The 15,650-nt window shown below is 38.3% G+C and overlaps 1 protein-coding gene across 5 annotated transcripts in view; it reads right to left on the bottom strand.

Moving 5' to 3' along the window:
• The window catches only part of ZNF782 (zinc finger protein 782), a 38,933-nt gene extending 25,504 nt beyond the window's left edge, over window positions 1–13,429 (bottom strand). For 3 of the 5 annotated variants that reach the window (XR_010337008.1, XR_001108886.3, XM_012461925.3), the window contains exons 1-3: window positions 12,997–13,086; window positions 10,487–10,544; window positions 2,867–2,993 (exon numbers count right to left, since the gene is read on the bottom strand). Coding sequence is in view for 3 of the 5 variants with exons in the window: in XM_012461925.3 (XP_012317348.2) it covers window positions 2,867–2,993; window positions 10,487–10,501 (142 nt within the window). In the remaining 2 variants the exon portion in view is untranslated. Of the gene's footprint in view, window positions 1–2,866; window positions 2,994–10,486; window positions 10,545–12,996 lie in introns of all 5 variants that reach the window. The other 2 variants (XM_012461926.3, XM_012461927.3) reach the window with 2 other exon arrangements.
• Between the last annotated feature and the right edge of the window lie 2,221 nt (window positions 13,430–15,650).

Below are 15,650 nucleotides of genomic sequence, written 5' to 3' on the forward strand. Positions count from 1 at the left end.
AAAAACCTTCCTAGAAAGTTCAGCAAGATCTCAGCATAAAAAAACACATGCAAAAATCAATTACATTTCTATAAACCAGCAACCTTTGTATGCAAACAGAAATTTAAAACACAATACCATTAACAATTACTCAACCAAATGAAATACTGACTTCTAAATCTAACATGAACAGGACTTCTATACTGAAAACTACAAAACACTGAAGCAAAAAAATCAAGATCTAAGTAAATGGAGAAATATATTGTGTTTATGAATTATAAGACTCAAAACAGTAAAGATGTTAACTGTCACAAAATTAGTAACTTACAGCCTTAATTCCTATCAAACACCCAGTAAAGATTTTCACATAATGACATTATTACAGTATGTATATGCAAGGGCAAAGTAACTAGAATAGCTCAAACAATATTGAAAAAGAAATATAATGTGGGAATATAATAGTCTCATACAAGTACAGCCAACTGATTTTTGAGACAGGTGAAAAAGCTATTCAATGAAGGGTAATGGTGCTGCATAGAGCAAATGGATATCCATAGGCAAAAAAAACCTTAAACTTCATGTGCTACACAAAAATTAAATCAAAATGTACCATAATTTAAATGTAGAATATATTATACAATTTTTAAAAATAGGAGAAAATCCTTGGCCCAAAGACTTAGTGAAGAGTTCTTAGAAATGACATTTTTACAAAACTGATAAATTGGACTTCATCAAAATTAAAAACTTATGTTCTACAAAACACCCAATGAAGAGGATGAAAAGACATGCTACAGACTGGTATAAAAATGTACAAACCACACATCTTCTGACAAAGAACTCATATCTAGACTATCTAAATTCTCAAAAGTCAATGGTAAAATACACAAACTTCCAATTAAAAAATGAACAGAAGCCATGAATAGACATTTTACTGTCTAAGGATATATAGATGGCATATGAACAAATGAAAAGATGATTATCAGTAGCCATTAGAGAAATACAAATTAGGACCATTATGATATATCACTACCTATTCAACCACTAATACATAAAATAGCAACAATGTCTAGTACCCGAAAGGATAGGGAATAACCGGGTCCCTCAAACATCGTAGTGGAAATACAAAATGGTACAGGAATTCTGGGAAATAGTCTGGTACTTTCTTAAAGAATAAAATATAACTTACCATACAATCCAACAATCACACTCCTTGGTACTTATCCCAGAAAAGAAAAGCTTATGTTCACAAAAAAATCTGAACATGAATGCCCACACATCAACTTTATAATAGCCCCAAACTGGAACCAACCAAAACATCCTTCAATAGGTCAATGGCTAAACAATGACATTCATATAGTGAAATACTACGTAGCAATAAAAGGAATGAACTATGGATACACTACAACTTAGATCTCAAGAGCATTTTTCTGAGTGAAAAAGCCAGTCTCAACACATCAAATACTATATGATTCCATTTATAGAACAGTCTCAAAATGACAAAACTATAGAGCTAGCAGATTAGTCAGCAGAGATTAAGGACAATGTGGGAGAGGGTACGGGTGTGACTATAAATGGATAGCACTAAAGAGACCTTTGTGGTGATATAACAGTTCTGTATTATAATTGTAGTGGTTACATTAAATCTCCACATGTGATAAAATGGCACATTGTACCAGTGTCTATTTACTGGTGTTGATACTGTATTATAGTTATATAACATGTAACCTTTGGGGGAAACTAAGGTGAAGACACAATTTTTGCTAATTCCCATAAATCTAATTATTTCAATATAAAAAAGATTTCTTAAAATATATGTAAAAAATTAAAAACTGAAAAGATTTTCTCTTTAAAAAGGGAATCCAGAGATAGCAAGAAAATGTCTGTAAAACACATATCTAATAAAGGTCTGAACATCTTCAACTAAACATACAATAATATTAAAAACTAAATGAAACAAATGAGCTAAAGATTTGATTGGTCACTTAAAGAAGATTTATGAGTGGCTAAAAAGCACATAAAAAGAGGTTCAAAGCTGTCAGTCATCAGGAAAATGCAAATTAAAACCCAACTAGAATTGTTAAAAACAATAAGATTTTCCAGATAATGGTGACCAAAGAGTAATGAGAACTCACAGACACTATTCATGAAAATGAAAAACTGTGGAGCTAGTCAGAAAATACTTGGAATTTTCTTATAAAATTATAGACAGATAAACTTATCAGAAGACCTGGCAAGCCCACTCCTAGTTACTTACACAAGAGAAATGAAAACATATGTTGACACAAAGACTTGTTGTGAAAGTTCACAGCACCTTTATTTATAAAAGACCCAACTGGGAAAAAATAATATGTTTACCAACTGATAAAGGGTAACAAATTATAGTATATGCCCACAAAGGAGCAATACTTAGGATAAAATAAACCATTTATACACACATGTGCATGAGTCTCAAAAGCATTATGATAAAGAAAAGCCAGACAAAAGGGAGTATATGATTTATTATGCCAGTTATATGAAATTTGAGAAAAAGCAAAATTATTCCAATAGAAAGCAGACTAGTAGTTGCCAGGGGTTGTGGAGGAAGGGAGGGAGGGGACTCACTGCAAAGGGCTTCAAAGAATCTTTTGGGGGTGATGAAAACATTCCAAACCATTACTTGGATTGTGGTAATCAACTGTATACATTTTTTCAAAACTCAGTGATTTGTACAGTGAAAGTTGCTGAATTCTATTTTCTGTTAAATACACCTCAATAAAAGTGACTAACATAAAAAAGGAAAACCAGAATTATACTGTAGAGGGAGTCACATGGTATGGTATGGAGAGAGAGAAAGAGAGGAGAAACAGAACTGCACTCTGGAGGGAGCCCCATGGTAAGCTGTGCTCACCCACTGAGATGAGGTGGCTGTAGTTCTCTAGCATCACATCTCTGTACAGGGTCCTTTCAACAGGGCCCATGTGCTGCCACTCCTCCTGGGTGAATTCCACAGTCACGTCCTTGAATGACACTGATGCCTGTAACAGCGCATTTCTGATTAATATGAGTGTTCAGAATTAGGGAAAGGAAAATGTTTTCATTAACTAACTCATTATGTTTATCGTTGAGAATTTAAAATAAAATGGTATAAGGGATTCCTATCATGGCCCTAATTCTGCCTTATGCTTTTGAAATGCATAATTAGCAGCACAAATATTTGTTCTCATGTTCTTATTTGTATTTATTTTAATATTAAACACATACATTGTCACTTAATATACTGAGGAAGCTTAGTGCCTTTTTAGGTAAAATTATTATAAATAGGATTCTTGTATACACTTCCCATATACCAACGGATTGTGCTGAGCACTCTGTGGAACATGCATTCCAACCTAGCGGTCTCTGCTGGGGTAATGGGGAACCCATGGAGAGATACATATAACCTGAGAGGTTTCTACACAGCCAGATTTATATTTCAGAAGCAATGCTCTAGAACAGGGTTTCTTTAGCTTGGTACTAGTACTGCTTACACTGTGGACCAAATAATGTTTTTTTGTGAAGAACCATCCTGAGCATTTTAGGATGTTTAGCAGTATCCCTGTCTTTTACCCATTAGATGCCAGAAGCAATCCCCAGTTGTGACAATCAAAAATATCTCCAAACATTGTCAAATGTCTTCTGGGGGACAAAATCACCCTCAGTTAGGAACCATTGTGCTACATGGAGAGTGGACTTAAGCAGCAAAACAAAAGACCAAAATTAAGAGATGATCTGTATTAAAGCAAAGCAACAGAGATAAATAATGGAAAGTGAATCTTTATAGGAATCAAAATCTGTTATTATCTCATGCAGCTGTACACAGAAATGTGGCATGCTACATAACATAAAAAAGATTAAAAAGCTCAGAGAAAAGAATTTAAAAAATGAACAGTCTCCAAGAAATATGGAATTATGTAAAATGGCCAAACCTAAGAATAATTGATGTTTCTGAGGGAGAAAACAAAAAGTCTGGAAAACTTATTTGAGGAAATAATTGAGGAAAACTTCACTGACCTGGCTAGATATTTATATATCCCAATCCAAGAATGTCAAAGAACTATTGGGAAATCCACTGCAAAAAGATCTTCACCAAAGCATATAGTCATCAGGCTGTCTGAAGCCAACAGAAAGTAAAGAATTCTAAAAGCTCTAAGATAAAAGCATCAGGTAACCTGTAAAGGCAAACTTATTAGACTAACAGCAGACTTCTCAGCAGAAACCCTACAAGTCAGAGAGATTGGGGGTCCTATCTTCTACCTCCTTAAACAGAGTAACTGTCAGCCAAGAATTCTGTATAAAGCAAAACTAAGTTTCATAAAATAAGGAGAAATAAAGTCATTTTCAGACAAACAAATGCTGAGGAAATTTGTCGCTACCAAACCAGCACTGTAAGAAATGCTAAGAGCTCTAAACCTTGAAACAAAAGTTCTTATGCACCAAAATAGAACCTCTTGAAAGCTTAAAACTCACATGACCTATAAACCAATCACTCAACGGAAAAAACAAATTAGGTAACAACATGATGAAGAGAGCAGTGCCTCACATCTCAATATTAACATTGAATACAAATGGCCTAAATTCTTCACTTAAAAGATATAGAATGGCAGAATAGATTAAAAAAAAAAATCACAAACCAAGTATCTGCTGTCTTCATCAGACTCATCTAATATGAAAGCATTCATATAAACTCAAGGTAAAGGGGTAGAAAAAAGAATATTCCATGTAAATGGAAACCAAAAGCAAGCAGGGGTAGCTATTCTTATATCAGACGAAACAGACTTCAAAGCAACAACAGTTAAAAAAAAAAAAGACAAAGAAGGTCACCGTATACTGATAAAAAGGATCAATCCAAAGAAGAAGATATTACAATCCTAAATTTATATGCACCTAACACTGGAGGTCCCAGTTTCATAACACAATTACTACTAGACCTAAGAAATGAGATAGTCAGCAACACAATAATAGCGGGAAACTTCAGTAGACCACTGACAGTACTAGACAGATCATCAAGACAGAAAGTGAACAAAGAAACAATGGACTTAAAAACACACTAGAACAAATGAACTTAATTTTACAAAATATTTACAAAAAACTCTTGAAGCACTACAGAATATACATTCTTCTCATCGGCACATGGAACACTCTCAAAGACAGATCATGAGAAAGGCCACAAAACAAGTCTCAATATATTTTTAAAAATCAAAATCATATCAAGTATCTTCTCAGATTACACAAAATAAAACTAGAAATCAATGGAACTCTTAAAACTATAAAAATACATGGAAATGAAATAATCTGCTCCTGAATGATTTCTGGGTTAACAATAAAATCAAGATAGAAATTTGCAAATTGATTGAATGATAATTACACAAATTATTAAAACTTCTGGGATGCAGCAAAAGCAATGCTAAAAGTATATAGTGATAAATGCCTATATCAAAAAGCCTGAAAAATTGCAAATTGACAACCTAATGTCACAGCTCAAGGCACCAGAGAAACCGGAACTAAACCCAAAGCTAGGAGAACAAAAGAAATAAAAATCAAAGCAGAACTAAATGAAATTCAAACAAAAACTCCCAAAATATCAATGAAACAAAAAAGCTGGTTCCTGGAAAAGCTAAAACTGATAGACCCTCAGCTAGATTAACCAAGAAAAGAAGATCCAAATAAGTTCAATTAAAAATGATACTGGAAACATTACAACTGACACCAGAGAAATACAAAAGATCTTTCAAGACTACTATGAACACCTTTATGCGCACAAACTAGAAAACCTAGAGGAAATGGATAAATTTCTGGAAACATGCAACACTCCTAGATTAAATCAAGAAGAAATTGAAACCCCGAATAGACAACAAGTAGGGAGATGGAATGAGTAATTTAAAAATTTACAAATTTACAGCACTTTGGGAGGCCGAGGCGGGTGGATCACGAGGTCAAGAGATCGAGACCATCCTGGTCAACATAGTGAAACCCCGTCTCTACTAATACAAAAAATTAGCTGGGCACGGTGGCGCGTGTCTGTCATCCCAGCTACTCAGGAGGCTGAGGCAGGAGAATTGCCTGAACCCAGGAGGCGGAGATTGCGGTGAGCGGAGATCGCGCCATTGCGCTCCAGCCTGGGTATCAAGAGCGAAACTCCGTCTCAAAAAAAAAAAAAAAAAAAAAAAAAATTTACAAATTTAAAAATTGCCAACAACAACAAAGATCCCAGGACCAGATGGATTCACAGCTCAATTCTACCAGACATTCAAAAAAGAACTGGTCTCAAGCCTGCAGAAACTATTCCAAAAGATTGCAAAAGAGGGAATCCTTCCTAAATCATTCTATGAAGCCAGTATCACCCTAATACCAAAACCAGGAAAAGACACAACAACAAAAAAGGAAAGTACAGACCAATATCCTTGATGAACATAGATGCAAAAATCCTCAACAAAACACTAGCTAACTGAATACAATAGCACGTCAAAAAGCACATCATGATCAGGTGGGTTTCACCTCGGGGATGCAGGGATGGTTTAACATATGCAAGTAAATAAATGTGATACATCACATAAACATAACTAAAAACAAAAATCATATAATCATCTCAATAGATGGAGAAAAAGCATTTGACAAAATCCAGCATCCCTTTATGAATAAAACTGTCAACCAACTAGGCATAGAAGGGACTTACCTCAAAATGATAAAAGCCATATGTGACAAACCCATGGCCAATATCATATTGAATGGGGAAAAGTTGAAAGCATTCTCCCTGAGAACAGGAACAAGACAAGAATGCCTGCTTTCGCCACTCCTATTCAACATAGTTCTCGAAGTCCTAGCCAGAGCAATTGCTCAAGAGAAAGAGATAAAGGGCATCCAAATTGGAAAAGAAGTCAAACTACTACTGTTTGCAGACGATATCATCGTAGAAAATCCAAGACTCCTCCAAAAGACTCCTAGATTTGATAAATGAATTCAGTAGTCTCAAGGTACAAAATCAATGTAAAGAAATCAGTAACAACGCTATACCAACAACAACCAAGCTGAGAATCGAATCAAGAACTCAATTTATTTTACAACAGCCAAAAAACCAACCAACCAAACAAAAAAACCTAAGAATATACTTAACCAAGGAGGTGAAAGAACTCTACAAGAACTACAAAACACTGATGAAAGAAATCACAGATGACACAAACAAATGCAATACAACCTATGCTCATGGATTGGAAGAATCAATATTGTGAAAATAACCATTCTGCCCAAAGCAATCTACAAATTCTATGCAATTCTCATCAAAATACCAACATCTTTTACAGAATTAGAAAAAACAATCCTAAAATTCATACAGAACAAAAAAGAGCCTAAATAGCCAAGCCAATCCTGAGCAAAAAGAACAAATCTGGAGGCATCACAAGACTTCAAATTATACTACAAGGCTGGCTATAATTTCCAAAACAGTACGGTACTGGTATAAAGGCAGGCACATAGGCCAATGGAACAGAATAGAGAACCCAGAAATAGAGCCAAATATGTACAATCAACTGATCTTTGACAAAGCACACAAAAACATAAACAGGGGCATGGACACCGTATTTCAGCAATCCCAAACGTTTTTGGCACCAGGGACTGGTTTCCTGGAAGACAATTTTTCCATGGACCAGCGGTTGTGGGGGGTGATGTGTGGATGGTTTCAAGATTAAACTGATTGACTTCAGATCATTAGTTAGATTCAGGAATTAGATTTTCATAAGGAGCATGCAACCTAGATCCCTTGCATGTGCAGTTCACAATAGGGTTCCCTCTCCTGTGAGAATCTGATGCCACTGATCTGACAGAAGGCAGAGGTCAGGTGGTAATGCTTACTGGCCTGCTGCTTACCTCCTGCTGTGCTGTTCGTTTCCTAATAGACCACAGACCGGTACCAGTCAGTGGCCTCATGGACTGGGGACCTCTGTCCTATTTAATAAGTGGTGCTGGTAAAAGTGGCAAGCCACATGTAGAAGAATGAAACCGGATCCCTATCTCTTACTTTATACAAATATCAACTCAAGATGGATCAAAGACTTAAGTCTGTGACCTGAAACCACAGAAATTCTAAAAGACAACATTTGAAAAACTCTTCTAGACATCAGCCTAGGCAAGAATTCATGACTAAGACCCCAAAAGCAAATGCAAGAAAAACAAAAATAAATTAACTGGACCTAATTAAACTAAAAAGCTTCTACACAGCAAAATAAATAATTACCAAACAGCCAATCCACAGAACGGGAGAAAATATTTACAAATTAGGCATCTGACAGAGTATCCAGAATTTACAAGGAACTCAAATCAGCTGGAAAAAAAATCCCATCAAAAAGTGGGCAAAGGACATGAATTGACATTTCTCAAAAGAAGATATGTGAAACGTGAAAAAAATGCTCAGCATCACTAATAATCAGGGAAATGCAAATTAAAACCACAATGAGATACCACTTTACTCCCCAAGAATGGCCTGTATTAAAAAGTCAAAACACAACAGATGTTCGCATGGATGTGAAAAAAGGGAATGCTTATACGATGCTGGTAAGAATGTAAATTAGGACAACCTCTATGGAAATAGTATGGAGATTCCTTAAGGAACTAAAAGTAGATCTACCATTTGATCTAGCAATCCCACTACTGGGTATCTACCCAAAGGAAAAGAACTCATTATAAATGAAAAACAAACCAGCACACATGTTTGTAGCAACACAGTTCACAACTGCAAAGATGTGGAACCAACCTAAGTGCCCATCAACTGAGTGAATAAAGAAAATGTGGTACCTATACACCATGGAATACTACTCAGCCATAAAAAAGAATGAAATAATGTCTTTTGCAGCAGCTTGGATGGAGCTGGAGGCTGTTATTCTAAGTAACACAGGAGTAGAAAACCAAACCGTATATTCTCACTTATAAGTGGGAGCCAAGATATGAGTATGCAAAGGCATACAGAGCAACATAATGGACTTTAGAGACCAAGAAAGGGGAGGGTGGGAGGCTAGGGAAAGGTGCTAGGGATAAAAAACTACCTATTAAGTAAAATGTACATTACTTGCTAGGCCATGGGTGCACTAAAATCTCAGAATTCACCACTATATAATTCATCTGTGTAACGAGAAACCACTTGTACCCCAAAAGCTGTTGAAACAAAACATTTTAAAGAAATGTTTTTGAGTATAAAGGAAAGACAGCATTTATTAGGATTATTTAGTCTTGCTGTTTCATTTTAGTTAAGGCCTGTCTTGACTTAGATTATTTTAGTCTTGCTCTTTCATTTTAGTTAAGGCCTGTCTTGACTTAGACCCTGGGATAGTAAAATATATGAGATAAAATGTAAAAGTAAAATGTTCAGATTCTCAGTTGAAAATTTCAAATACATTTTATGTTAAAATTGAACGTCTTTCTAGTTTTAGTAAACATAACAATATTATGAAAACTTTTGCATCTTAATAAATATATCTAAGTAAAGTGCTAAGTAGGCAAGTTGCATCTTTAGTGTTGAAGTATATTAGCACTAGGATGGTAAAGTTGTATGACAATTATAATAAATCATAATTTGTGTATGCAAGGTGGTTTTTAAAATATCTTAATATCTCATTTTTTCTTTTGGTTTATACCTTGTCTCTGTACATTTATAACTTAATGTATATTGAGAAAGAAAAATCTTGTTTGATAATGGTTAACCAACAATAAACATTTACTAAATCTAAAACAAAGAAAATAAAAAAAGTAAATGATTACAATTTTCTATGAAAATGTAATGACAAAAATTATATTGAGAAAGTACAAATGCAGTATACACTTATGACAAGAAGCTGATTAATGAACTAATAAATTTATTCAATAATCAAAATCTTCACACAAAGTCTTTGCAAGGTCCAAATTCATAGGTTAGTTTCACAAAATCTACATATAATTTTCTCACTTTTCTAAATTATTAGAAAAGAAGAAACAAGAAAAAAGTGCCCCATTTCTTTTCATGAGAAAACCATGATATCATAATTGAACAGGGAAACAGGAAAATATAGTTTAATCCAATTTGTGAATACAGAAATAAAAATCCTAAATTATTACCAAAAAAGTGCTAGGAAAACACGTAAGAAGCAACACTCATTAGAAACTAGGGTCTATACAGGAATTCAAGTTACTTTTACAAAATCCATTACATTATTCACAATATTTATAGATTAAAGGACATAGCTATAGATTTGTTCTAATAGATATACAAAAAGTATTTAATGTAATTCAATGTGCATTCATGACTAACATGAAATCTTGGCAAACTGGTAACTGGAGGGAACCTACTAACCCTGACAAAGGTTATTTATCAAAAGCTGACAGCAAACAACAGAGTTCATAGTAAAACTGTATATATTTTCCCTCAAGATTTACTTGATCTATTTCTCCTTTTCCATTTAATGCAAGGACCCATCTAAACCTCACAAATCCATTACGATAGAAAGAGGGGAATGAATAAAGAGCTCACCTGAAACGTGTTCATTTTCTGTGGCTCTTGGAGAGTGTAGAGAACTGTGAAGCCTCAGCTGGGGAGACAGAAAGAGGAAGTCACACGGTCTGGCCTACAACACAGCTCCTAGATGCACCTCCCCAAATCTAAGCAATCCAGTTGGGGAGCAAGATGCCGAAGGTAACAGGGCCCTTCAGGCCTTGAAAAGGCATGAGAAGCACCACTTAGAGGTGGCACTGTCTCTATGACAACTCTGAAATAATCATGGGGCTTAAACTGCTATTTTTTATTTCGTGAACATGAACTTTTCCCAATTAACAATAATGCACATGTGCTTCTAATGCGCACAAAGACATAAAGACAAGAGAGGATTTGTTGAATTAAAGTACACCACAGGATAAGACACTATTCTTTCATTAAAATTAACTTAGCAGGCACCATCGTTCACACTTGTAACCCAGCACTTTGGGAGGCCAGAGGAGGAGGATGGCTTGAGGTCAGGAGTTCAAGACCAATCTGGGCAACACGGTATTGACCCTGTCTCTACAGAAAATAGAAACTTAAAAAAAAAAAATTAGCCAGGTGTGGTGGCATGCGCCTGTGGTCCCAGCTACATGGGAGGCAGAGGCAGGAAGATCACTTGAGCCCAGGAGGCAGAGGCTGTAGTGAGCCGTGTTTGTGCCACTGCACTCTTGCTTGGACAATAGGATAAGACTTGGTCTCCAAAACACAAAATAAGCAGAAAAATATTCATTGTGCATCATTTAACTATTTTTCTTACTAATACTGTTTACCCTTGGTATAGACAATCCACAGAAAGTCTTGTAAAAAGAGATGAGATACTTGAAGCCAAACAGTTTTAGTTGTTTTAACTGGGATGTATTTCTCAAAACGCCCTTTGGCTAAGATGCTTTTGGTGACTCACCTGTGGAAGAATGAACGAAACTGTTATTCTCCTGGCTCTGCCACAAACGAGGGGTCCCTGGAAACTCACTGAACCTTTCATGCCTAATGTCTTTAAAGCTTTCAAAAGAGTCAGAAGTAGATAAACCACGGAAAACCCTTCATGTATCATCATGCTGAGATTCTATGAGGTAGGACCAAGTCTCCAGTGTCACATGTGTTAACAGTAGTGTGCATGTGTAAAGAGTGGAGAACAGGCCGGGCGCGGTGGCTCAAGCCTGTAATCCCAGCACTTTGGGAGGCCGAGGCGGGTGGATCACGAGGTCGAGAGATCAAGACCATCCTAGTCAACACAGTGAAACCCTGTCTCTTCTAAAAATACAAAAAATTATCTGGGCATAGTGGCGCGTGCCTGTAATCCCAGCTATTCCGGAGGCTGAGGCAGGAGAATTGCCTGAACCCAGGAGGCAGAGGTTGCGGTGAGCCGAGATCGCGCCATTGCACTCCAGCCTGGGTAACAAGAACGAAACTCCGTCTCAAAAAAAAAAAAAAAGAAAAAGAAAAAGAAAAGAAAAAAAGAATGGAGAACAAAGGGACTGGGGCTATTTTGGGATCTGGGAACACAATCTCCGGTTACCCCTAACCCCAGACCTCCCCTCACAAGCTCTGCAATGATGTGGACTTTCCTGAGCAGCCTGTCCCTAGCCCCCACCCAGCTCACTTTGCTCTTCTCAAAGCTGGCCCAAACCACCCACTGTCACGCAGTCTGTGGTGGCTTCTGGAGGCTCCACCACAAATTGTGGCTCATTCTGGGAAGAAGGATCAAGAACTGCTTCTGACCATACAAATCTAGGATCTGCTCCTTTGTGGGCTCTTCTGCCTCCGCTCTGAAGCTCGGGAGAGGGGTCTAGGTCTGAGAGGCCTAGGTAAAACTGTTCTCCTCCAGGTAAAACTCCAGGTAAAACTGTTCACAGAGGCTCCTGCTTCCCACTTAGCAAGAGCTATTTGTTCAAGGAACCGGCGACCTGACTTGAGAAACCATTTCAGTGGCAAAAACCTGACTCTCAGAATTCATTATATCAGTCTTTAAAGAGAGACCCCCGACAGCGGAGAAGGGGCCAGGAACCTTGTCTGATCCAAGAGATCTGAAGACATGCCAGAAATTCAGAACACATTTGACACATGGTAAGATTCCATCTACATCCACTCCCCCTTTGGGGACATGCCAGTCTGCTAAGTGCAGTACAGGCTGCAAAGCTGGTTTCAGGCAGGTGTGATATTAGCGCCTGAAACGGGAAATAAATCACACCTGCCCTTGAACCTTGGCTCCCTTACTGCTAGCTTGTGACCTAAGCCTCAGTTGTTATATTTAATGCACATGTGGTTGTGAGGTTTACATAAGGCATCCAGTGAACAGAAGAAAGTGTTTTCTAAATATAACAGCAACAGTCGCTCATGGCTTAATAGCCTACAGTTGGCTGTTTGCTTTACAGATGGCGACTTAAGTTTTAAACCAACGCCGTGAAGCACTCATTATTAACACCCTCATTTTCAGACGAGAAACCTGACTCTCACCCAGGTTCCTGCATTCGCCTCGGCTTCCAGTTGACAGAGCTGGAACTTACCCGTGTTCTTCCAGCTCCAGAGCTCAAGGTCCCGATGCAGACCCACGGTCCGGGGATTTCGGGCACGTTGTCGCCCGCGTTACAAACGCGCTTTCCCCTCCCGCCGCCGCTCGTGCCAGGCTCCCGGCCTGCACACCGCGGCCAACACCGCGCACCTGCTCCAGACCCGCGCTCAGCCCCAGCAGCCCGCGGCCGGAGTCCCTCTCCACCGGCCTTCCCGGCCGAGGGCCCACAGGGTCGCATCCACTGGCGCTGCGGGCAGGGATCCCACAAACTTCCCGATTCCCCTCCCGTTCCTGGGCACAAACGCTGCCCTCCCCGCTGGTCCCACGCTCCCGCCCCAGCTGCGCTCCGTCTACTTTCCTAGCCGACGCCGGAGCTTCCCAAACCGCTTCCCCGTACTCCCGAGAACCCAAATGAGGAGGCGGGGCTCCGGCTGCACAGGCGCAGAAGGGGCCCAGTAGCCCCATCCCAGAGTGCTGCACGGCTAACAAACTCATTCAGGACTACATTTCCCAGAAGCCCGTGTAGTCACTTTCAACGTGACTCCGCGTTTCGGCGATTCAGAACTGGCAAGGATGAAGCTTTTTAAAGAGTGTCCTGCTCAGGCTCTCTAAGAGCACGAAGAAGTTAAAGGTTAAACTTGAACGCTACTGACAACTATAAAGAGTAGCCCTCCATTGGTTCCCGGTTGAACCAGCATTTTTTTTTCATAAGACTTTCAGAGACAATTGGAAAGTTGAATATGGATTGGGAATTGCAAATATTGAAAAAAAAGTACCATTGCTTTTGTGAACTGTGAAAAAAATTAAGAATTTTGTAGAAAAATTGATTTTTTAAAAAAGGAATCACTACTGTAGTATTAGGATTTTTATACAAGAAAAATAAAGTGAATTAACCCTGGGAGAGGGGGAAGAAATGGTATAACTTTAAATTTACTTTATAATTTTATGGATTTTCAACTTGGAACCTCCACCTTTTCTCTTTACAGCCCACCTGATCCACTGACCTGTGAGCCCTGTCCTGGCGCCCCCCGGGCGTGAGGGTTCTAAGGTGGGTCCAGCCCCCTGCTGCAGGTGTCAGACGCTGCAGGTGTTAGACATTACAGAAAAGCTTTTGGTTTTTAACCCCTAACACTACTTCTTGCCTAATTCTCTTATTGTTTCAACATATTTTACTTTAATGTTAATTATCTTACGTTTCCATGCTCATAACGAGTTTGCTTGCTTTTTGCGGGTTTATAATATTTTTTTTGTTTCCATAGGTGGTTGGGGAACAGGTGGTGTTTGGTTACATGAGTAAGTTCTTTAGTGGTGATTTGTGAGATTTTGGTGCATCCATCACCTGAGCAGTATACACTGCACCCTATTTGTGGTATTTTATCCCTTGCACCCCCCCACTAATCCCCCAAGTCCCCAATTCCATTGTGTCGTTCTTATGCCTTTGCATCCTCATAGCTTAGCTCCCACTTATGAGTGAGAAAATATGATGTTTGGTTTTTCATTCCTGAGTTACTTCACTTAATCTACTTGTTGATTGATGGGTATCTGGGTTGGCTCCACGTTTTTGCAATTGCAAACTGTGTTGCAATAAACATGCATGTGCAAGTATCTTTTTCATATAATGACTTCTTTTCCTCTGGATAGATGCCCAGTAGTGGGATTGCTGGATCATATGGTAGTTCTACTTTTAGTTCTTTAAGGAATCTCCACAGTTTTCCCTAGTGGTTGTACTAGTTTACATTGCCACCAGAAGTGTAGAAGTTTTTCCTGTTCACCGCAGCCATGCCAACGTCTACTATTTTTTTTTATTATGGCCATTCTTGCAGGAGTAGGGTGGTTTTGATTTGCCTATCTGTAATCATTAGTGATGTTGAGCATTTTTCATGTTTGTTGGCCATTTGTATATCTTTTCTTAGAATTGTCTATTCATGTCCTTACCCGACTGTTTGATGGGATTATTTGTTTTTTTCTTTGATGGGGTTGATTTGAGTTCATTGTAGTTCTGGATATTAGTTCTTTGTCAAATACATAGACTGTGAAGATTTTCTCCCACTCTCTGTGGGTTGTCTGTTTACTCTGCTGACTGTTCCTTTTGCTGTACAAAAGTTATCTAGTTTAACTTAGTTCCAGCTATTTATCTTTGTTTTTTTTGTTTTTTTTTGTTTTGTTTTTGAGATGGAGTCTTGCTCTGTTGCCCAGGCTGGAGTGCAGTGGCACAATCTCAGCTCACTGCAACCTCTGCCTTCCGGGTTCAAGCGATTCTCCTGCCTCAGCCTTCTGAGTAGCTGGGATTACAGGCACATGCCACCACTCTTGGCTAATTTTTGGATTTTTAGTAGAGACAGGGTTTCACCATGTTGAGGAGGTTCGTCTCGAACTCCTGACCTCATGATCCGCCAGCCTTAGCCTCCCAAAGTGCTCGGGATTACAGGCGTGAGCCACCACGCCCAGCCTTATCTTCGTTTTTATTGCATTTGCTTTTGGAATCTTGGTCATGAAACCCTTACCTAAGCCAATGCCTAGAAGGGTTTTTTTCAATGTTACCTTCTAGAATTTTTATAGTTTCAGATCTTAGAATGAACTCCTTAATCCATCTTGAGTTGGTTTTTGTATAAGGTGAGAGATGAGGATCCAGTTTCATTCTCCTACATA

The sequence above is a fragment of the Aotus nancymaae genome, unplaced genomic scaffold, assembly GCF_030222135.1.
Source record: "Aotus nancymaae isolate 86718 unplaced genomic scaffold, 86718_ANA_hifiasm-v0.15.2.pri h1tg000041l, whole genome shotgun sequence".
In the NCBI taxonomy this organism is placed as follows: domain Eukaryota; kingdom Metazoa; phylum Chordata; class Mammalia; order Primates; family Aotidae; genus Aotus; species Aotus nancymaae.